General features: G+C 36.2%; 1 protein-coding gene across 1 annotated transcript in view; it reads left to right on the top strand.

The window, feature by feature from the left end:
• The window catches only part of ABCA12 (ATP binding cassette subfamily A member 12), a 188754-nt gene that overhangs the window by 109608 nt on the left and 54006 nt on the right, over positions 1-25140 (top strand). Inside the window, exons 16-26 of the mRNA XM_086719559.1 lie at positions 3135-3299; positions 3624-3834; positions 4789-4928; positions 6960-7079; positions 10502-10592; positions 12737-12916; positions 13510-13825; positions 16660-16774; positions 23271-23600; positions 24724-24793; positions 24883-25017. Coding sequence (XP_086575685.1) covers positions 3135-3299; positions 3624-3834; positions 4789-4928; positions 6960-7079; positions 10502-10592; positions 12737-12916; positions 13510-13825; positions 16660-16774; positions 23271-23600; positions 24724-24793; positions 24883-25017 — 1873 coding nt within the window. The remainder of the gene's footprint in view (positions 1-3134; positions 3300-3623; positions 3835-4788; positions 4929-6959; positions 7080-10501; positions 10593-12736; positions 12917-13509; positions 13826-16659; positions 16775-23270; positions 23601-24723; positions 24794-24882; positions 25018-25140) is intronic.

Below are 25140 nucleotides of genomic sequence, written 5' to 3'. Positions count from 1 at the left end.
TATTTGCACATTTTATAAATGGGGAAATTAATATTATTGCCTTATTAACTCTCAGTTTGTATATCCAAGACCAGGTATTAAATTTAATATATATTATACTAAAGTATGAGATACAAATGTGTGTGTGTGTGTGTGTGTGTGTGTGTGTGTATTTTTTTACAGTGAACAAGCATTAATTTGGTAGAATAATAAAGATTAAAGCAGATTTTTTAAGAAAGTGGAGATTTGTTTGGTGTTAAAAATTTGTATGTGTTTTTTCCATCAATTTAGAAAGAGGCTACTGTTAGGCAGTAGAATAAAATAAATGGATCATTATCAGAACTTAGAAAAGTCAGCAATGACTTCATCTTACAATAAGTGCATGCTTTATAAGTACTTATGTAACACCAAACTGAAAGAAAAATATAAACATAAGAAAATTAAACATCTATGTTCATCCACATCTATACTAGATCAAAAATATTTACATATTATTGAAAACATTGCAAAAAGTGTTTTTCTCTTTACAGTAAGAAGAACCAGAAGCAATTTGGGTGACATATGTTGTTGAGACATTATAGAAAAGGGGATGAAAATGTTTCAGGACTAGTTATCAGTAATCCTGTTCTGGATTATCATTTTCCATACCTATCTTTCTCTGGTGGCCTCTTTTTTTTTTTTTTTCAATGTTTATTTATTTTAGAGAGAGAGAGAGTGTATGTGTAAGGGAGGGGCAGAGACAGAGAGGGAGACACAGAATCTGAAGCAGGCTCTAGGCTCTGAGCTGTCAGCACAGAGACCCATGTGGGGCTTTAACTCACAAACCATGAGATCATGACCCGAACCAAAGTCGGACGCTTAAACAACTGAGCCATCCAGGCACCCCTTTTGTGCTGGACTCTTAACTGGGACTCCCTGCCTCCACACTTGTAACCTCCCCACTGCTACCCTTCCCTACCATTCTTAAACAGCCAGAGTGATCATTTTAAAACTTAAGTGACATTATGCCACCCCTCTGCTCATCATCTTCCAGTGGCTCCCCATTCTATTCAGGTAAACCCCCCAGATCCTACAGGATCCCCATAATCTGCAAACCCCCTTCCCATCTGTGAAATTCTCTTTCCTCCATGGTATCTCCTTGGGCCCATAGCTGCTATGTGGAACCACCCAATACTTCAAATGCCAGGAATAGTGCCAGGCCCATAAAGGCACTCAGCAAATACCCAGTAATTATACAAATGGTTATGTTCCGTAAACTATGACTTCAAATGCATATGAAGTGAAATTATTAATTCTGTTCATCTCAAATTTTATTTTTTAATTTTTTTTCATCTAAAATTTTAATTCTTATTTTATAATGCCTCTGCAGAACAGATACCAAACCAAACATTTTTTGTTGAGTCTAGTAGTTAAATATGTACCTTTGACAAACAGAAGACCATTCCTACCTCTTTTAGGTGTTGCAAAGAAAAATAACGAAAAATTACTCATCGTTAGTCCATTTATTTCACATCAGTGTAAGAATGCCAAGAATTTGGGTAGCACTGGAAGAAAAACTGAAATGTTGATTTCAATTTAGAAAAAAACATGACTGTAATTAATAGCTGTGCTAATGAGGTATCTGTGTCTTCAAGATATCTTTCCAACTGCATCTTGTTCTCATAATGGTGGTCTTTGACTATCTTGGGCGTGTCGAGAACTGTCCCTCCTCATGGACCTCACACATCTTTCCCTCTACCTGTAACCTTCCTCTGCTTATTCTTTCTCTGGTTTGTTCTTTCTCTCCATTGCAAGGCCATACCGGAAAGAAAGGTCTTTTTTGATTCTTAGCTAAACTCCCTGTAGCCCCTCATATTCCCCCAGTCTTTCGTCTGTTGATTTGTTTGATATCTATTAGACCAAAGCCTCTTGAGTGGAGGGATGATGTCAGTTTGTGTACCACCCAATATACCCATCACCTCACCCATGCTGGGAGCATAGCAGACACTCAATCAAAGTTTGTTGGTGAAATGAATCAGAGGATGAAGTTACTTTAAAATTTTAAAGCATTTCCAGTATTACTTCATGCATCAGAAGAGCTTTATGGGATTGTGATAAAACCTGATAAATCACATGAGTTTTTTGACAGGGTTTTTCTGATTTTAAGGATAATATTATATGATCTTTGAGCAACAGCATACATGAAGAATTGTGTAATTGACATTTGCCTTTATGACTTTTAAAATCATTTATTTTAGGCAACTTTATTGAGGTATAATTTATGTACCGTAAAATTCACTTATTTGAAGTGTCCAATTCAATGATTGTGCAACCATTACCACAAAATAATTTTATCTTATTTTATTTTTTCAAAGTTCATTTATTTATTTTGAGAGAGAGAGAGAGAGAGAGCATGCATGCATGAGCAGGGGAGGGGCAGAGAGAGAGAGAGGGAGGGAGAGAATCCCAAGCAGGCTTTGCTCCATCTGTTCAGAGCCTGACACGGGGCTCAGTCTCAGGAACTGTGAGATCATGACCTGAGGCAAAAGCAAGAGTCGGGCACTCAACCGACTGAGCCACCCTGGCACCCCTACCACATAATTTTAGAATACTTCCATCAACCCCAGAAAGAAACTTTGTGTCTATATGCAGTCACTTCTCATTCTGACCTCTAGCCCAGGCAGCCCTAATCTATTTTCTATCTCCAGAGATTCTCCTTTTTTAGACATTTTATATAAGCAGAATCATATATTTGTGGTCTTTGTGTGTGTGTGTTTTTTCACTTAGTATAATGTTTTTGAATTTCACGCATGTTGCAACATGTGTCGGTATTTCGTATCTTTTTATTGCCAAATGGTATTCTAGTTTTAGGGTGTACATTTTGTTTGTCCATTCATTTGGATTGTTTCCATTTTTTTTTTTTTTTTTGGCTCTTGTGAATAATGCCACTATGAACCTTCACATACAAATCTTTGTGTGGACATGCATTTTCCTTTTGCTTGGATAAATACTTAGGAATGGAATTCTGGGTTGCATGGTAAGCTTATATCTAAGTTATTTAATAAACTTCCAAAATTTTTTCCACAGTGATTATAACTTTTTAGATTCTTACCAACAGTGAGCGCAGGTGCCAATGTCTCCACATAGATCATTTACTTTTATTCTGTTCCTGTTAGGTGTTTTTCCCTAGGGAAGATCAAAAGCCAGTAGAAAAGATGATAGAACTCTTCATGAGGCTAAAAGAGATTCTCAGTCAGATGGCTTCCGGCACACGTCCGCTGCTGGATAAAATGTCATCCCTGAAACAAATGCATCTGCCCAGAAGTGTTCCGTTAACACAGGTAGGAAAGCCACCCAGTAATGTGCTTCTTGGGAAATTCCTTTTGTCATATTAACTTTTATTTGACATTAGTTATAATACATGCAGCTACAAATACAGTACATTCAAAAAAATCACCTGCAGGGAAACTCTTCTAGTCTGGCAAAAGCGTTGCCACTTACATTAGCGAGGTTCAGCATTCTGCATTTACATTTAGGATACGTGTTTTAAAGGAGTTATGGAAGCTATAAGGATACTCTAAGCATTACCAGGTTTTCTTCTGTATTGTCCTCAGCAGCATTTATAGCTACATAATGTTAATAAATCGTGGATTTTTATCTCCCAGGCAATGTACAGAAGCAACCGGATGAACACACCCCAAGGATCATTTAGCACCATCTCCCAAGCATTGTGTTCCCAGGGGATCACCACTGAATATTTAACTGCCTTGCTGCCCTCTTCTCAAAGGCGAAAAGGCAACCACACCAAGGATTTTTTGACTTACAAATTAAGCAAAGAACAGATTGCTTCCAAATATGGAATCCCCACACATACCAGTAAGTATACTTCAAAATTAGCACAGTGACATCATCTCCTAACAACATTGTCCACTGTGTCTTAACCTTTCATAATAAATGAGGCATTAATTTTCCCCAGCACTTACACGGCACTTCCCACACTTCAGGCATGTTTGCACATTGACTGACCCACACGTTGCAAAACTAGAAGGTAGGCATCTCCATCTTAGGGGAGTTGAGGTGCAGACAGACTTAAGTAACTGGCCAAGGTCGCCCAACGTGGAAGTATCAGAGCTATGAGTTGAGCTCAGCAGTCTAGCTTCTGAGTCACAACACTGAGAACTTGTCCATCACAACTATACTGTCCTTGCCAGTAAATAATGCAAAAACATGCCTTAAATCTGCTTACTCAACATTTTTCTTAACTTTTGAGAATTAGAAATTAGTCTCACACGTAGAAAAGCTCTGTGAATGCAGCAGAACTATAAACGCTTAGTAGCACATCAACACCGTTTACTTGGGATGCAAAATTCTATCAGTTGAGCTCTTCCAAGTGATATATGAATGTTTAGTATATTCGTGCAATTGGATTGACTCATTTATTCATCTCTTTACTCATTCAAAATTTATTGAACAACTCTTATATATCTGGTACTACCCTAGTATCATATTTTTGCATACTAACATATATATTTTTAAATTAAGTGTTGGTTGGAAGATACTCTGAAATGTGATTTTTCAAAGCCTTTCTAACTCCTCTTGGCAAATGCCATCACTTATCATAGTCTTGCTTATTGGGTTAAACTCTCATACCTAAAGATTTGTTACTACACTTTCTTACTTTGATACCAGATGCTTCACAACTGTTAATAATAAAGGAAGTATAAGACATGCATCTGTGGGCGTAATAACAATAGTCTGTGTCAATTTACCATAAGAAAATAGATTTTACATACACATACTAAATGGATTTTATTCACTTTTTCCTTCCAGCACCATTTTGCTTCTCCCTTTATAAAGACATCATTAATATGCCTGCTGGACCTGTGATTTGGGCTTTCCTGAAACCTATGTTGTTGGGGAAAATTTTGTACGCGCCATATACCCCCATCACAAAGGCAATAATGGAAAAGGTTTGACCCTTATAACTCACAGTTTCTATCTAAAGTATTAAGATGATTTTTAAAGTAGTCAGCTTCCAAATCTGCTATAGTTGACTCAGATTTCTTTATATCTTACCTAGTATTACCCTTGGATTGCTGAAACTCGTAATTCTCAGATTCTGCCCTGTACATGTGTAAACAGTGTAGATTGTTTAGTAGCCCTTTGAAGAGAAATGAACCAGGGTGACACTTGAGAGTGAGGTTAGTTGAAGCAAGATCTCATATTTTTCAGCTTGTCTCCAAAAGCAGAAAATTTTTCTACCACTAGTGTCTAATTTTCAAGTATGTTAAAATAATGGCACTAGAAAAAAATAATATTAGAGCATTATGTAACTAGTTTGAACAAAAACAATCCCTAAATTATAAATTATTGGCTTCACATTAGGTTGTACAATTCAACATGTTATGTTTATATGAAAGATAGACATCGAGAAATACAACATTATTAATAGTCACTATACTTATCATCTACCTAACTTAATCATAATTACATTTCCCTGCAACTTTGAAAGTTGCAATTTTCATGATTTGAATTATAAATTTGATACTTTTAAAATGATAGAGTGGAAGGAAAAAATCTCCACTTTACCATTACTTGGTCACTAGACCATAGTTTAGGTGAATATAATGTTATTGTAGGTCTATATAAAAATGGACATGAGTTCATCACTGGTTTCTAGGATGACGTTTGTTTTTATTGTTTGCATTTTAATATTTAATTTTCTTTATTGACTATGTGCTCCTAATAATTTTGCATAAGTGAAGTCATTACCTGCTTATTTTCCAAGTGTAGTCATTTTTTTGTCTTTCCTTTTTGTTTGGCTCTCACCTCCTCTCTTTCTCTCCTCTTGATCTTATTCTTTCTTTTATGTAACTTATAATTTTTAGTATTCAAGGATGTGTTTTTTTTGTCATTTATGTACATTTCTCTAATTCTTTATAGATCATGATACTATACATACATTCATATGCAAGGTTTTTGTCATTGCTTGCGTTATTAAAATGAGGTTACATTATAGTACTTTTCTATGTATTACTTTACTCACACAACAATACCTTGTGGAAATTCTAACTCAATTGGCATCGTTTAATTCATTCTTCTTGAAAATTGCAAACTTTTGGGGCGCCTGGGTGGCGCAGTCGGTTAAGCGTCCGACTTCAGCCAGGTCACAATCTCGCGGTCCGTGAGTTCGAGCCCCACGTCGGGCTCTGGGCTGATGGCTCGGAGCCTGGAGCCTGTTTCCGATTCTGTGTCTCCCTCTCTCTCTGCCCCTCCCCCGTTCATGCTCTGTCTCTCTCTGTCCCAAAAATAAATAAACGTTGAAAAAAAAAAATTTAAAAGAAAATTGCAAACTTTTTCATACCATAGAATTTACTCAGCCAATCCTCAGTTGTTGGGCATTTATTGTGTCTCCAGTGTTTCCTTTTGTTTTCATTTTTGTTTCTGCAAATGGAAATAATATAACAACAAATATTCTTATGCATGTTATTTATGCAGTGGAATTTTTATTTCAATGAAATGATTGTTCAGGATTGAGGGATTAAGGAATACTGTATTTTATGTAATGTCTGTTGTCAGATTGCTTTCCAAAAAAGGCTGTAACACCTCCATTTCCACCAGCAATATATGAGAGTATTCTCCTCATATCTTTGAACTAGGATGTTTCTGTAGTAGTCAAGTTAAATGTGTCATTGGAAAAAATGAATAACTTGTGAGAACTCCAGAAGACATGTTTTCATTTTGACTGTAAATTCACTGTGGACACTGAAGCAAACCCTACATTTTCCAGAATTTTTAAAAGTGATCCTGACCCTATATAAAAGCTGTCATTTAAAAACTTCTGACCATGTGGGAAATTTCTGACAATTTTTTTTTTTACTAGCTCTACCTTTTAGAACTGTTTCTTTAAAGTTGTATAACAAAATAACCTTAGGATACCTTTTTGGGATGTGGGAGAAATAGTGATGGACCTGATCTGTCTTTGTTTCTTTGTCTTTAAGTCTAATGTAACTCTGAGGCAGCTGGCGGAATTAAGAGAGAAATCTCAAGAGTGGATGGATAACTCACCACTTTTCATGAATTCCTTCCACCTGTTAAACCAGACAATTCCCATGCTCCAGGTAGGAGACAGCTCTGTCATTCTTCTTCATAGGAATTATAATTCTTTAAGATTTTAATCATCCTCATTATGGCAATGGGCCTGTAGTAACTTGGAATCCGTATCCAATAGATTAAATTTCCTCTCCTCCAGAGAGAAAGTCTGAGACAGGATAACAGATCTCTCACATTCCTAATCATCCTCACCTCCTGTGGTGCATCCTCTCTGTATCCGTAATTCAGAGATAAGCCATCTTACAGGTTGAACTTGAGACCTAACTAGTGATGTAAATCTTGTTTTCCAAAAATGAAATGCTGTAAAAACTACTTAGAATGTGTTTACTTTATTTGTCCCTTCACTTTAAATTATTTTTTGCTATTTTAACAGAACCAGAGTTCCTAAAAATACTAGTATTCTGGAGAAGAATGCTCAGTTTGGGGAATTCTTTGGTTGAAACATACAGCACTCTAGGGTAAAGATTTGACAATGCAACTCAAATACAATGTGCACTGGTTCAAAGTATAATTTGCAATTCTTGCAAAAGATGTAGGGTTTTCTGAAGATGTTGAAAATAATGTGGGGCAAATGTTCCAATCACAAACAGCTACTGAGAACTAACAATGGAGCAGCAGAGTCAGACCAGCTACCAGTTGGAGAAGAGAAAACTGGCAGGAAGGATGCAACATAGGAACTTTAAGAGAGAATGGTTTACATATCAAAGTATTGAGAGAGGCCCATGGAAAATTGATGGAGAGCTAAAATATATTTGCAAAAAAAAGGTCCTTCTTAAAAACATGCTCAAGAAGTTAAACATAGAATAAAGGATTTGGTTCATACAACTTTGTCAGAAAAATTATATCCAGAGATGCCTTGCTTAGTCTTTGTTTTTTTTTTTTTTTTAATTTTTTTTTTCAACGTTTTATTTATTTTTGGGACAGAGAGAGACAGAGCATGAACGGGCGAAGGGCAGAGAGAGAGGGAGACACAGAATCGGAAACAGGCTCCAGGCTCTGAGCCATCAGCCCAGAGCCCGACGCGGGGCTCGAACTCACGGACCGTGAGATCGTGACCTGGTTGAAGTCGGACGCTTAACCGACTGCGCCACCCAGGCGCCCCGCTTAGTCTTTGTTTTGACTAACAATCAGCGCATAGTTATAATTACAATCTGGCTTTTATCATAAATAATATATAAAGTTTATATTATAATATAAAATACATTTCTGAAATAGATATTTAATAACTTAATTAATATAAGAAAAGTAAACTTGCATCAGACATCTTCCCCACAATTTGCTATTAAACTTGGTTCTAATTTTAAGCAGGTTCAAGTGGATGTTTTATGTAACAAAGACCATTTAATAGTACTTTGTTGACCTATCTGTTTTCCTAAATGGAAGATTGTTCTCTTTTTCCTTTAACTCTTTTTCTGTGGAGTAAAAAAAAAAAAAACCCTACACATATCATTTCACTAAGGAAAGTTTTGTGGCTAAAGCGGTGAATTAACAAAAGGCATGATCTGTGCATAATAGTTCCAAAGTGCAATAATTTGCTATGAAGAAATTCTGTGATTGTGTCCATAAAGGGACCATCAGCTAATGGAAGCAACTTGATTCTGCTCTAGACCAAAAATAAATCATTATTCTCAATTATTGAGGAAAAACTTATTTATGCAAATGTACACAGGTTTTGAAATTTAAGGCTTTTGGCATAACACCTGGCTTTGCCAATGTGAATCCCGAGGCAAATGACATAAGACACTTGATCGACAGTTTACGAATCTCTAAAATGAATTTACTGAGAGCCACTTCACAGATTTGTGAGGATCATATGTGTGAAAGCATGTAAAAATAGTGTCACTCATCACAGGATTGATCGCAAAAGGAGTGGTGGGAGAATGGAGATATGGCTCAGTGGATCTTCTCTGAATTGCAACAGACACAGTGCTTTGTTTATTAGTAATGCTCTAATTCAGTTTTTCCAGGATGCACAAATTAATTCCTGGTAAATAGACTTCAGAGGACTTGGGTTATCACGGTGTGTAGCTGTGTGATAGCCATCAGTCTACATGCTGTCACCTGCCCTTACCCCTCAGCATCTATGGATTTAGTGAATTAATTCTGTTGTATCTATGCTCTGTTAATACATATTATTCTTAACCTTTTATCTCCATGGTAACAAAACTGAAGCTATTGGTAAGAAGGATAGAATGATGAGTGATCCTGGATTGTCTTCCAAAGGGAAAACCAGTTTTAGTCTGGTTCCCATAAAAACATGGCCGTGAATTAACACATAAGATAAGCATTTCTCTAATCACGTTGAATTCTTTGTCTTCAGCCCTTTGGCCCTTTGGCCCTTATTAATTTTGTGTCCTTAAGGGACCTCAAGGTGTTCTGGAAAACTCTGTGAGAAAATTAAGCTAAATTCTGTTAGACAGTGTGCAGTACACAGTAAGGTCTCAACAAGTGTTACCTGGCTGTATTTCTGGAGTGGTAGAAGCTATGTCTCCTAATTTGGAAGATAGCTATAAAATCATTATATGTTAAAGCATTGAGGTTTGTTTTTTTTTTTTAATTTTTCAGTCTTTCCATGGAGATAGAGAAATTTAAAGATTTATCGTCAGTTTATTTTTCCATGTTCACATAATTGTGCTTTTTGCAATGATAAATGATATTATAGTAATTTACATTTGAATGTTCTGATGAGTCATTCATCTCTACTTTACAGAAAAGTAACATGAAGCTAGAAAAAGCAGATTGCTTGCTGAGAGCCCATAGCTAGGAAGTAGTAGAACTCTTGCACCAATCAATTGTGATATGAAGTTCCATTTAGGCATCACAATTTTTTAAATATTTTTTAAATTTATTTTTGATAGAGAGAGACAGCAGGAGAAGGGCAAGAGAGAAAGGGGGGACAGAGGATTGGAAGCAGGCTCTACACTGACAGCAGTGAGCTCCATGTGGGGTTCGAACTCACGAACCATGAGATCATGACCTGAGCCGAAGTCGTTCAACCGACTGAGCCACCCAGGTGCCTGTAGACTTCACAATTTTTAAAAGTTGTATCAGTTTCTTTTAGTTGAACAAAATTCAACCATGAACCACTACAGTGGTGTATAGAGTATATCAAAAAACAAATGATGTCATACCCGTGGGTAAAAGGACTGTTACATTGAATGTAATTTCCTAATGTTGAAATTAGAGTCATATCTGGCCACAGGAGCATGCTGACTAATTTGTGTCTATCAACAAGAAAACCCAGCCTTTCTAGTCATTACCAGCCACACACCTTCTCTTCCTTTCTAAGGATTTGTATGTGAGCACTGCAAGGTGATGCATTGATAATGCCGGGTGGTTGTTACTTCCTTTCACTATAGATGCTGTTAGACAGATGATGATTAAACATGTTTTCTTGTACTGAAACTGATTCCCTATTGTTATTTGTTAGAATACTTTAAGGAACCCCTTTGTGCAAGTTTTTGTGAAATTCTCTGTGGGACTTGATGCCGTTGAACTATTGAAACAGATCGATGAACTCGGTAAGTCCAGAGTTACAAAACTTTTATTCACTAGTCATGTCAGGAATGTGAAAAACATGGTTGCATTTGAAAACGTTTTATTTTCTTCTGCATTTGATTTTTAGCTAGTTATTCTAAGGACAGTAAAATCTTGGACATATCTATCCATCTTTTTCCCAGATAGTCGTATTACTACAAGTAGTAATAACTATTCACATACCCAGTGTCTGCAGTTAGTTTCAACAAGTATATACTTCATGTATTCCTATAGTCATTGGTCAGTTGGTAGATTGCTAGAAGTAAGAGGACTTCCCCCCCCCACCCCAGCAACTTGATGAAAAGCAAGTCCTTAAGGACAAAGGAAGATGAAATGGTTTATTTCCAGTTACATTTAACATCTTATCTCCGCTGGCCTCAGTATCACTTTGATTAACCCAGAATGTAACTGAAAGAAATTATTGAGTTAGCAGAAGCAAAACAAAGGCAATGAAGAGATTCAAAAGAAAATAAACTTAAATCAGTATTCAAGGTTGGATCCTCCTCTCATGGTCATTTAAAAGAAACAGGCAAAGAGGATCAAAGGAAGCTGTCTGAACTTATGCATTCCCTCTGCCACATCCCCACCTTCAACCTAAGGGATGCAAGACATCTAATTCAGTCTGTGTCTGATTCACTGTTGCTATGCAACCACAAGTATGAGGAAGGGATTGAGAGCATCAGAATTTCGCTGCAGTAGAGCAAGTGCCCCTCCTCCCTGAAGCTCCTGGGACAGAAGTGACATAGTCTGTAAACCAGTAGGGAGGAATTAGGCTCATGTTTGTATTGTATATAATTGTGTGCACTTTATGATAGTTGACCGAGTTTCATTAAGGAAAGATACTAGTGTATTTATTCTCTAAAAGTACCATTTGGGTAAGAAATCATTTGATCAAAATATCGGGAATATACTACAAAGTTTTATATAAATTTTATCTCCTTAATATAGGACAGGAGTTCTAGAATTTAAAAATAGACTAAAATGAATGTAGCAGTGAGACTTGATGTTTGTGTAATTGTATATGCAACTTAGTATCTGAGAGTTTATATACTTTGAATTGGGAGTGGGGCACTGACCCTCATAGCTCTTTGATCCTGTCTGCCAGCATTTCTAAGGAATCCTTGGTGTTGTGTTAATTTCCAATGGCCGCTGGAGGCCACTGTTCAACCACAGTTTTACCCCTCCCCCACCAATGTCTATATCCAGCAAACCATTTCACTTTAAATTCTAATGAGAAATGCATTTAAGAAGTTGCCCTCTGTGAGAAATTAGTCTTGCGTTGGAGTTTGGAAGAGTCATGTTTGGGTTCTGTGAGGAGGGATTTATGATACAGCATTCTTGGTATTCATGATGATCAAGTCAGTGAAAATTTAATTGGCCAAGTGATTTATTAACTTGCAATTTCATATTTACCCTTTGTCTCGGTTGATTTCCTCATAAGGAATCATGAAATTGAAGAGCAATTAAATCCTCTTTCTTCCAAAGTAATTACCTGAAATAAAAACTTGATCATTTTGTCTAGATTAATACAGATATCAATAGACATAACTCACTTAAGGTTTTATATCAGTTTTAGAAAGTTGTTAACTATGTGGCATAGATTCTCACAGTCTCCTAAGAAATGATTCTGTAGCACAACTTATTTAATGACATAGTTTATTTGCACTCTACATAGATTTTTCTTTGTTTAAATTCTTACATTCACATTCCCTGAATGAAGTTAAGTGTTTCTGTTTATTCAAAACTTTTATCACTAGTGTTCTTCCTGACTACATGTAGATATATATTTTTAATTATTCACCTTTAGTCATTGGTTACCTAAATTGTAGCAGGATATACTTTTAAATTGGCTTGTACCACTCTTTGAACTTGGGTCTACTATATCAGTACCAGCTCAACATACTCTTCAATGAATATTTGAGCAACTGGATACATTTTCCTATGTGTTATTAGCTATTTTTGTTACTGGATATTTTTGGAACAAATTCTACAACTTCCTATTACTCATAATCTAGTATAATGATTATTACATACCAAAAAGTCAGTATTTTGTTTGTCTCAGTACTATTAGAAACAACATTATAATACAACTAATATGTGTTTTGTCTGTTTTGCTTTGCTTTTTTAGATATTCTAAGGCTGAAATTAGAAAACAGCATTGACCTCATTGATCATCTCAACACACTGTCCTCCCTGACAGTAAATATTTCCTCCTGTGTATTATATGACCGTATTCAGGCAGCAAAAAGCATAGATGAGATGGAGAGACAGGCTAAAAGGCTTTACAAAAGCAACGAACTCTTTGGAAGTAAGTGTCATTCTACTAGAGTTTGAGCTTCTCTTTGTACTAAAATTGGCCAAATTCTTTCCTTACCCCTTTCATCCAGAACTCAGAAAAGTAGTCTGGGGGGTCACTGTCCCCTCTGATGTCCTTAGAAATGAGAACCTTTCATGTAGTAAACCAACTATATTGTCCGTGGAGACTTCAACAAATGTGTAATTTTGTTGGCATGGTTAGAATTGAGACTGAAATGGATTACATAGTTATGGGGTGAAGTTGAGTCCATCTTCATAATCAGTCAAGATTATTCATTTGTGTGTGTGTGTGTGTGTGTGTGTGTGTGTGTGTGTGCGCGTGCATGTTTTAATTTTAGTAAGTGGCTTAGAGTGATCTATTTAATCTGGCCACTTAGTTTGTAATTATATTCTCAAACTCCTGCTTTGAATCTCTGAAGTTGTCACTTCCAATTAGCCATCTTTCCTGTAAATTAGGAGCCTGAACTTACTGTCACATTACAAACTCAATTGCCTGTTTGGCTGCCCCCTAAGTGTCCCCTCCAAACAATGAATAATGTCAACCATAAAATAACCTTTATGCTGTTGTTTCCCTTTTATTTTTAGGTGTTATTTTTAAGCTTCCTTCTAACAGAAGTCAGCATAGAGGCTATGACTCTGAAAATGTCTCTCTTCCTCCTGTCATAAAATATACTATCCGCATGAGTCTCAAGACTGCACAGACCACAAGAAGCATAAGGACCAAGATTTGGGCCCCGGGGCCACACAATTCTCCATCACATAACCAGATCTATGGCAGGGCTTTTGTTTACTTACAGGATAGTATTGAGAGAGCAATCATTGAATTGCAGACTGGAAGAAACTCCCAGGAAATAGCAGTCCAGGTCCAAGCAATTCCATATCCCTGCTACATGAAAGACAAGTAAGTCTCTGCAGCTCTAGCCTCTTTTAATAGTCAACCACTTTTTTGAGCACTCATTTCTATGTATTCATTCACATGTATCAAATGAAAGCTATCTCTTTCACCAAAGTTTTGTCTAAAGCTTGCTTCCAAGAGAGGGTCGATGGTACAGGGCACAGCTCCACTACAGCTGCTCATTGTTACCAAAATGATGGCAAAGTTCTTACCAAATGATTCAGGTTTTCTTCATCATAACCCTTAGCTTTCCAAGGACTATGGCCCTTGAATTAGGAACATTAAACTACAGACCTGAATGCATCACTGCACGATTTTGATGCTACCTACTCTCTACTGGTCTTCGCTTTCTCTAGTGAAAGGAGAGGATTAAACAAGGCAATCTTAACATCTCTTCCAACTCTCAAATTTTATTAAAAATCTGTGAGTCCATGACCAATTTTAAGAAAAATTTTGATAGAGCACATCATTGATTCACTCTCTAAGATAAATATTATGCCATCTAACACTATGTTATGTTAGGTACTACCAGTCCACTTGCTAGAAATCCTTATCTCAAATGGTTTGCTACATCAACAAAAACTGTACGGATCATGTTTTAGACAATTGAATTTGAATGTTCAAAAAGTCTGCCAGGCGGGTAGCGCTGGCTGGCTCCTCCACTCTGACCACATTCAGCCTCATCCTCCTACATAAAATCTTGAAGCAGAATATTACTTTAATGAAATTACACTTGTTAGCCCATTTGCTCAGTTTATATACAATTTAGATGGCTCTGCTCTTTTTTTTTTTTTTTTCTTTTTTCTTTCTATCAATGTGTCTGTCTACTTTGGCTGCTTCAAGAGCTGTAGATAAAATGAGGTGATGCAACCCTTTGTGCAGCAGCGATCCAGGGAGACGGATGAGGCTTCCACCAGTGGGTTGTCAAGGTTAGCTGCTTATTGTGGAGGCCAGTCAGTTCTCTGCAGCCTGAACTGTGTAGGAACTGCATCGGCTGGCACAAATAGTAAAGACCTGTGGGTTCAATTAAAAGAAAATTTCTCATCTATTTTCCGCTCATTTTTTCCCCCTTATAAATGTTGGTACCTAGGATAGTGGGTACCTGGATTTTCTTTTTAAGAATAAAAGTAACTATATTCTGCATTCTTCATGGGAGTATGGTCATAATATCCTACATATACATATCAACTCTTTATTGCGTACAAAGTGCTTTCACATATATTATTTCCTCTGTTCACCCAACAACCTTAGTACGGTAAGTGAGATGAGGTATCATAAACCGTATTTTCCTGATGAAAAAACTAAAATCCAGAAAGCTTAAGTAACGTGTCCGTAGTTGTATAGCTGGTAACTCAGTGGTCTTTCGATTAGGAGACCAGAATTTTCTCCTTTATATTAAACCAAACCTAAACCAAACCAATCTTAAAATACACCATCACTGGAAGAAACATTTTAGGGAATTTGTTATTAATGAATGAGGCCCTTTACCTAATTCTAGAGCCAGAAACACCATTAGGGCTGGACCTGAACCAAGAGAAAATTCATTCAACAAATATTGTCTAAGTGCCTAAGCCATGCCAGACAGTTTCCCAGGAACCAAAAAAAATGGATATGGCCCCCATCCTCTTCTCCATCCAAAAAAACAAACAAAAAAAAAACAAAAACAAAAAAACAACACACACACGTATGAAACAAAACAAACAAACAAAGCCCTCCTATCTTTGATGATAATACACTTCTGATGCTAAAGTGATAATGAATGATGGTGATGTCATGTTCCATTAATATTTGCATTTTTCATGAGGACCTTTGAAGGTAATTCCTTAGCCTTATAGATTAAAAGGGGAGTACCCTTGGTGCCTTTCTCTAAGTGAAAATGTCAGTGGAGCCTACTACGGAAAACAGATCAATTTAGAGTTCTTCTCATTGAAAACTACTCATTTGCCCATAGACATATGAGTAATGTCAGAACCATGATTCTCAAAGTATGGTCTCTGGACCAGCAACATCAACATCAGCTGGGAAATTGTTTAAAATGCAAATTCCTTATCCCACCCCAGATATAATCAGAAGCTTATGGGTAAGGCTCAGAAATCCATGGTTTAGTAAGCCCTTCAGGTGATTGTGATGCATGGTGAACTTAGAGAAACACTGCATTGGAACTTTCTGGTATCATGGGCAGGCCACGGAAGAATACATTTGGAGCCTGATGAAGTCTTCCAGTGACTGCCTAATTTAACACATTACCAGAAAAGTCATTTATATACTGTTTATGAAACATCTCCTGGAGCATTATTTTGAGGAATCCAAGTTCTTTGTTTGCATTTTAAATTGAATGCTTTGAGTTTTATTTTATTTCATTTTGGGAAATTTAGTTTAATAATAACTATGAGCATCCAAAGAGTAGATAAATACAGTAATTTGGGATGATATAGCTTTTAGCTAGATAAACCGATCATCATCTAATTTTAAATCTGCCTTTTAGATAAGAATTTAGTTTAGACAGAAGGGTTTTGAGCTTTGAAATTATATCTATGTAATAATTATTTTCCTAGATAGGACATACTCAAACACACTCTAAACAATAGGGTAATTTTATCCAACAATCCAGAGGTTTTTGTTTTTTTTTTTACTTTTGCAACAATACAGCAAGAAAATCAAAGGCTTACTGTTAAGTCAGCTTCGTACTTCATAAATAAAGGAATAATATTAATGACTATTCTCAATTTCAAAGCAGGATTATAATTTGTAAGAGGGAATGTGTTTTTGTTTATCACAATCTGCACAGTTGATATTCATTAGGGTCGCTGAATTTTTTTTTTGTTTCTGTTTTTTTGCAGCTTCCTAACCAGTGTCTCTTATTCTCTTCCAATTGTGCTCATGGTTGCCTGGGTTGTATTTATAGCTGCATTTGTAAAAAAACTTGTTTATGAGAAAGATCTCCGGCTTCATGAGGTATGTCAAGAATCTCTTTTTATTATGAATAAAATCTATTTGTATAATAATTAGTATGCTTTTCATCATATCTATACAAAATCAGAAAGCCCGACCCATACCTCATGAATTAAAAAGAAAAATATTTTGGGGCGCGTGGGTAGCTCAGTCAGTTGAGTGACCGACTTCGGCTCAGGTCATGATCTCACGGTTTGTGTGTTGGAGCCCCGCGTCGGGCTCTGTGCTGACAGCTCAGAGCCTGGGGCCTGCTTCTGATTCTGTGTCTCCCTCTCTCTCTGTCCCTCCCCAACTCATGCTCTGTCTCTGTCTCAGAAATAAATAAACATTAAAAAAAATTTTTTTTAAAAGAAAAATATTTTATGAATCATAAAGGCAGCTGATATAGCAATATTTTGTTTTAAAAAATTACGCAGAAATCATGTTATAAGTGCCTCTAAAAAACAAAATGTAAATAATGCTGAGTAAAATCTGAGTACAATTTATAATCCTAAGAGTAATTTTTGCCCATGAAATTCCTATAGGAAATTCAAATAATAACAGTAATAATTAGTAAGGCAGGAAGATTGTTGGCATGGTAACTAAATGAGTCCAAACGAATTTAGATATAGATATATAGATGTAGACACAGACATAGTCATAGACAGACAGATGGCTTGTTTCAGCTCTCAATAAGCAAATTCTCTTTCCAGTATGCCTTGTCTTCTTCAGTTATCTTCTCTCCTATTTTCCACTGACGCATGATTCATAGAGACTAAGAATTTCATGTTATGCTACTGACTAGGTTAATAATATAATGATGAAAGACAGGGCCTGGGATGTAAAGCATGGTCTCTTCTTGAGCATGTTCCCCATCATTATTTCCAAATCCAAAATAGCTTACTTCTTTTTAGAATTTATGAAAAAGTGCTGTGTGATTTTGGGATTGTATTGGAATAAAAATTATTTTATCTGCTCATCCTGTAATGAGTCAATCCTTATACTCACTGAGTGAAAAGGAAGCAAGAACATTTCAAAAGTGGGGCACACTAATTATTGCAAGGCCTGGCTGACAACCTGAAATAATGAGGTTAGAGTAACTTGTTAGTCCACTTGTGCTTTTCAGACTTACTTTGCCAATGCTTCCAGGCAATTGATTATTTCTCCTTACAAGGTACAAATTACTGATTCATGTTTTTGTTAGCTCAGCATCAGGCTTCCAGGGGTGTTCTAGAGTTTGAACCTATACTTCTTACCTTTTCTATTTGAATTCTGGTTGATCCTCACAGCTGCATTTTTATATTTCAATTACAATTTGCTAAACCTCTCATCAACTGGTTTGAGCCTTCTTGTATTCAGAACTGTGTGTGATAGTTTCTTAATTCCAACTTAGAAAGGTTTTCTTTTTCTTTTTTCTTTCTTTTTTTTTTTTTTTTTGTATTCTAGTTATTTAACGTACAGTGTAGTCTTGGCTTCAGGAGCAGAACCCAGTGATTCATCTCTTACATATGACACCCAGTGCTCATCCTGAGAAGTGCCCTCCTTAATGCTCGTCACCCATTTAACCCATTTCCCTCACTTACCCTCTGTTCAGCAACCCTTGAGTTTGTTCTGTGTATTTAAGAGTCTCTTATAGTTTGTGTCCCTCTCTGTTTTTATCTTATTTTTCCTTCCCTTTCCCTATATTCATCTGTTGAGTTTCTCAAATTCCACATATGAGTGAAATCATATGATATCTATCTTTCTCTAACTGACTTATTTCACTTAGCATAATATGCTCCAGTTCCATCCACACAGTCGCAAATGGCAAGATTTCATTCTTTTTCATTGCCAAATACCACATCTTCTTTATCCATTCATCAGTCGATGAACATTTGGGCTCTTTCCATTATTTGGCTATTGTTGATAGCACTGCTATAAACGTTGGGGTGCATGTGCCCCTTCAAATCAGCATTTTTGTATCCTTTGGGAAACTTGAATCCATGCCCTAAACCAGAATTTTGGTTGCAAACTCCTATCTTCTATTTCTCTTTCAGTTTCCTGGTACTTAGAAGTGAATCTTCACAGATTAAAGGAAAACCTTAAAGTAGAAAATTGTGATAGATACTGAGTTCTTTTCTACTTCAAAATAAATACCTACCTTAAAGATAGAATTTGCGGTAGAAACACACAGTAAATATAAGTGTGTGTATTAAAGCACATCACTTTAAAAATTTTTTTTTAAAAATCAAAGCATAATGAAGAGTTCTTTCTCAATTGAAGAAAGACATATTTTTTTTAATGGCACACTGGTTTCTGCTTGGTAGCTTTGTGTCTTCATTTTGCATGCATCTACTTTCAAAATTTAACTACTTGATCTCAGGGTTCAAAGTCATACAGTAGAAAATCACTGAGCTTGGGATCAGAGAATCAGGCTTAGAGTCTTCCAGTTCATACTCACTTGCGCCCAGTCCCTTCCGCTAAGCCTTACTATCTAGACCTAATTCAGCACACACTTCCAGAATGTGACTCTCTCACTGCCACAGCAAGAAATGCATTCAGTTATCCATATTTTATCAATTCTAAGGTAATACTTTTTTTCCTTTGCTTCTTAAAGCCTCTGGAATTGGGATGCATTTGGTAGGGTGTCACCATTTAATTGGTGGTGATTTTTCTTTTTTGGTGCCATGTAAAAATAATGGCACATCTTAAAATCAGTGGTGTCCTAAATTCAAAGGAATGCCATCTATTTGTGAGATGTGGAATGGACGCCTCCTGCTCAATGCCTCCTGGTCAGCCTTCCTCTACTGCTCATGGTTCTAATCTTATGTCCTCCTGTTTAGAGGGAAAAAAGCTGAGCCCAGGGGGAGGTGACTTGGTGAAAACTGAAGGGCTAGTTAGTCATCCATCTGAGACTGGAACTCAAGTGTCTTGACTTTGAACCAATGCTTCTCATTCCAATTAAATAAAAAAGGATAAAAAATACTTTTTTCCTTCTGTAATTGTTCTTAAATCTGGGCAAGAAAACCAAGTTAGTTGCTATTTCAATGAAGCCATTAATCCTTGACCTTGTTATGATATGACTCCGGTGAGTTTCTTTAATTTGTTAAAGGAATTAGTACAAATATTAATGCCCAGTAAGTTTGTTGATGAGATTAATCCAGTAGTTTTAAAAAAAAAAAAAAAAACTATTTTGAAATGCCTGTAGTTTTGTTCTGTGTTCCTTGCTTTTAAAAATTAAAATATTAAAACGGTTACAAAAATTGATTTACAACACACAGAGAAGTACTTTTGCACATTATTTTCTTGATTTATGGGTTAGCTTCATCTATCTAATCTAATCTAAGTCATTTATGGGGATTTCGGTGCTTATATTCAGCTGGAGACAAAATTTTGGAGTTGTTCTTTCTCAGTTCAGATAGGTAGTCTAAAATATCTGTGGTCTGGGGCGCCTGGGTGGCGCAGTCGGTTAAGCATCCGACTTCAGCCAGGTCACGATCTTGCGGTCCGTGAGTTCGAGCCCCGCGTCGGGCTCTGGGCTGATGGCTCAGAGCCTGGAGCCTGTTTCCGATTCTGTGTCTCCCTCTCTCTCTGCCCCTCGCCCGTTCATGCTCTGTCTCTCTCTGTCCCAAAAATAAATAAACGTTGAAAAAAAAATTAAAAAAAAAAATAAAATAAAATATCTGTGGTCTGAAGAGACGGGATTTTAGTAGTTCACTTTAAACATTTTTTATGCCTTCTTCGTAGACACTATCCATCGCGGTAGTGGGAATTTGGAACATTTCAAGTAGTGATCACAACACCCTTTATATCTTACTAAAAAACAATAATTGTTAAGAAAAAAATTTTAATTGAGGTAGGAAATGTTACTATTCCTTATAAATTAGTGCTTGACATTCTTGTTGAATTGAATGAAGATTCAAGTAAATACATGAATCTTTGTGATTTCTTTTCCTGAGAGCATTAATGTCAGTTCCTGTGCGTAAGCTTCTCTTGAATGTGGCAACACGTTTACCCAAAATCTTACTAAACCTGCTGTCAGTATTTTCTGCCATCCACTGAAGCAAACTCTGTGTACAGGGGTTTTCCTTGAGCAACAGGTTATGAGATGCTGATGAATTGCTTCAGGCAGGTTTGGAAGGCTTGAGACAAGTGACTCTTTGATTGCAAAGTTGGCACCTGACATATGTCACTCTGAGGATCAACTAATGACATCCAGGAAAGTATAGCCAGAGATTCTCGGTGGGCCATCTTCCATCAGCAGGTTTGGTCTTATTTATTATAACGATGTTGGCAGTGAATCTGGATAATTTATGGATGACTTACATGCTCTCCTTGCTCTTTCTCTTTATGAATAACAGCTGTTCTCCTCATGGCACAATATCCTGAAGTTTAACACTGAAGTTTCATGCTAGAATGTTAAGTAGTGAACACTTTTGGAAGCACCTAGCTCAGTCTGTGTCCATAGGAAGCAATGATCACCCTCCAACTTTTACTAACTCTTGGGAATAGGGATCTGATCTCAAATCTTGAAAATTTCAAAATTACAGGGATAAACACCTTTGGTCCTGGTCTTCGGGTTTGCCAGATTATCTTTTAATAAGGCTATAAATGGAGAATTTTCTAGTTATAAAAATGTTTTATATTGCAGCTATCAAATTGTTGGGAAAGGAAAACACGTTTACACACACCAAAGTCAGCTTTATTTCATGTCCTAGATCCTTTATATTCACCTTGTGAAATAAATTGACATTGTCTCCTACTAACATACGCTGCTATTGGGGACAAGTATTTTTCGCATAGGTCACATGAAATTAGGTGGTGGGTGTCAGCTCTGGAGTAGTTATATGGGTCCCATAGCTCTCCAGTTAATTATGAACTCAGTTAAACCTCAAAATACAAATAAGAAAGGCAAATGAAAGAGCTAACGTATCATAATCATACTGGAATAGGCACGTGTCTCTGAAATGCAGTCATCAAACATGACACAGTAATTTTTTCAAATGGGTTGGGGTGCAGAGAAAAAATTTCGGTAAGACCTGTGAGGTGTATTTTCATACTGAAATGTAATTTTGTTTTCAATGATAGATACATCGTAAATGGAGGAAACCTTCCATAGTACATCTTTGCTCCATGCTGAGTTTTTTACTTTGACCCACACTTCCATTCCTATGGAAACATAAGTTGAATCTTTACTGCAAAGGGCAGGAAGGCCTGGGAAGAGAGAAGCAGTAAGGAGGGAGGAGGGTGAGGAAGAGGGCAAAGTTAAGAGAAAAAGTCACACGCTTTTTTCTCAGCGGTGATTAGCTTAAGGCCCACAGCTTAGACTGTTGGCAGTCAGGTAGCTGTTTCCATGGCAACAAGAGGAGCAGCAGAGTTATCAAAATGTGATAAGTTACAAAGGCAGAAAGTAAAATTCACTATTTTGCGTGTAGAGCAAAAGATTCAGCAGCATTCCTTTTTTTTTTTTTTTTTCCTTCCTGGACAAGTTAGGTTTAAAGAAGGAGGACATTGAAAATCCTTGATTTTACCTGAAATACTAGATCATAAAGCTTTAGTGGAGCATTTCTTTTGTTCTTTTTTAAAAATGGACTGTTGATTCATAAGCTTAGCATTAATCATGTATTGTTAAAACTAGGTACCAGGATATGCAGGTTCCCACAAATTGCAACATGTCATCAAATTTGAGACAACCAAGATCCAGGGGACGTTAGAGCTTTCAGAATCCCTTTGAGTTAATGCTCAAACATATCATGCTGATCTGTTTCTCTACCTTGGTGAAATGCCTTGGCCTTTAGGGATGTTACTGAGTTACTAAAGAATATAAATTGAGAGAGAATGAATCTCAGATACATGGGTTCATTTTGGGTGCATGAATGTCTTTCTGAGAAACAAAGATGACAGACCTGACCTAGACTACCAGTGATCTTAAGGATGGGGAAGCTGTGCCACAAGGCAGAAAGTCTCCCTTCAAAGTTTCCATGTTTTAAATCTTAGGAATCAGGTCCATTCTACTTTTCTCAGGAACCTGAATACTGATTGTGTTGTCCGTCAATGTTTAGATTTTTCTTAAAGAGAGTTTTGCTGTCTCAATCCCTATACTGAATTTGAAATAAACCATGTTTTTCTACCTGCTTGAAATATTCATGCCTGCACAAGTGTCAAATTCATGTTGTAAAATTCTGCAGAAGACACCATAAATTTTGATAATCTATTCTAAATTAATTTAATCTGGGTGCATCAGTTAGATACCAGTTATAAAATGAAATTGGAAAAAATAAAAAAAAGAACCTCACCATCCAAATCATCCATTATATTAGGCACTCTGAAAGCGTACAATTTAAATTGGGCTGATGTAAATAAATGGTCGTATTAATTTTACATAGCAAGCATGGACAAATCCTTGACTTACGAAAATCATTACGATGCCTAGTTCCATATGTATGAAGAGTCTCATGGGCATTTTGGCATGGTGCAGAAATAATTGCTATTTGAGAGAATATCTGCTCAAAAAGTGGCTAACGCTTTTTCCTTTTCACAGTACATGAAGATGATGGGTGTGAATTCCTGCAGCCACTTTTTTGCCTGGCTTATAGAGAGTATTGGATTTTTACTGGTTACCATCGTCATCCTTATCATTATTCTGAAGTTTGGCAATATTCTTCCTAAAACAAATGGTTTCATTTTGTTCCTGTATTTTTCGGACTACAGCTTCTCAGTTATTGCCATGAGCTATCTTATCAGTGTCTTCTTCAACAACACCAACATTGCAGCCCTTATTGGAAGCCTCATCTACATCATTGCTTTTTTTCCCTTTATTGTTCTGATTACAGTTGAGGATGAGTTGAGTTATATTGTAAAAGTATTCATGGTGAGTCAACTGTCACAACTGAATGGCTAGTGTGTGATAAGAATTGGTTCTTTTTATGTTTTTAGACTCTCAAACTAAAAGTTCATTTATCTAAATTGAAAAGTTCTGCGATTGCAAAATAAGCTTAAGTGTTCTAATGATAGTTTTTTCTATATCATTGAGTACTGTACAAACATAAGACAATGAAAACGAAACTTTCCCCCCCAGTTGTTAAAATCATAGTATGTAATGCTGTTAAGAAATAATTTCTGAAGAAAGAATAATCTTTTAAAAACAATCATTTTAAAGATCATCACAAATTCTAACTTCTTTTCTGGTTCAACTCCTTAAATATCTTAAAGCCTTTATTATTGTAATTATTCACATGTGTGAATAATTTTCATGGGTTTGGTAACATACAATATAACTTATAGGCATAAAGACAAATGCACTGACAGCATATAATCAATTTTGAATTCTTTTCTGCCTTTTCAATTCAAAAGTATTGAATTAATTTAAGAATTTTAATGAAATCAATAAGAATAGTTTGAAATTTGGAAAGCAGAAAAATAAATCTCTTTGAGAGTCATATTGCAACTTTGGTGTTTATGGAAATGGAAAGTGTTAAATAACTTTCATTTAACATTGACTACTTTGGGTTAATGCAACATTAAATTTCTAATTTGTTACATTGTAAGTATTCAATCAATTCATATTTTAGTATATTTTAATTCATAGTACTTCTGTTACCTGTAATCAATTTATGAAGTAAAAACAACTTATGGCTTCTAACAGTTGATTTGATTTTAGTCTTAGCACTGCATTACCCTTTAATTACCTATTTTATAAATTGCTTAGTAACATTTACTAAGTTTAGATACATATTTTGGGTTTTTGGCAAATATTTTCCAAGTCATAATTTTCCTGATCTTGTTTTCCGCTATTCCCTCTTCTCTTCTTCAGAGGGGTAGTGTGCTTGGTACAGGACCTCTGGACCCGTACCAATGGGATCTCTCCATTTTTAAATACGCTTAGGGAGTTAGTATCAATTTTATCTGTATAAGTGTCCAAAGTTTTAAGTATGTTTAGATCCCTCTTGCACAAAACTTATAAGAACTATCATTGCTGTTTCATTTCTTCACAGAGCCTGCTGTCCCCAACAGCATTCAGTTATGCAAGTCAATACATTGCAAGATATGAGGAGCAAGGCATTGGTAGGCTCACTTCCTTTAAAAACTAGATTTTATCCTTCACAACTGCAATACATCTCGCAGAAGAATAAATACATGTGTTTACTTTTTAGGTCTTCAGTGGGAAAATATGTACAGTTCCCCAGTTCAGGATGACACTACCTCCTTCGGCTGGCTCTGCTGTCTAATCCTAGCTGACTCTTTCATTTATTTCCTTATTGCTTGGTATGTCAGAAATGTGTTCCCAGGTATGAACATACTTCCTAAAGATATATTTTGTATAGTTTTCATGCTTATAAATCAGCTACTATATATTTTTTAATATTTGATCTGCCATATATAGTCTCAAAAAAAAAAAAAAAAAAAAAACG

Source organism: Puma concolor, chromosome C1, assembly GCF_028749965.1.
Source record: "Puma concolor isolate L17-30 chromosome C1, mPumCon1.1.hap2, whole genome shotgun sequence".
Taxonomy (NCBI): Eukaryota; Metazoa; Chordata; class Mammalia; order Carnivora; family Felidae; genus Puma; species Puma concolor.
Note: the sequence above shows the minus strand (reverse complement) of the source record. Positions and strands in the feature narration are given on the sequence as shown.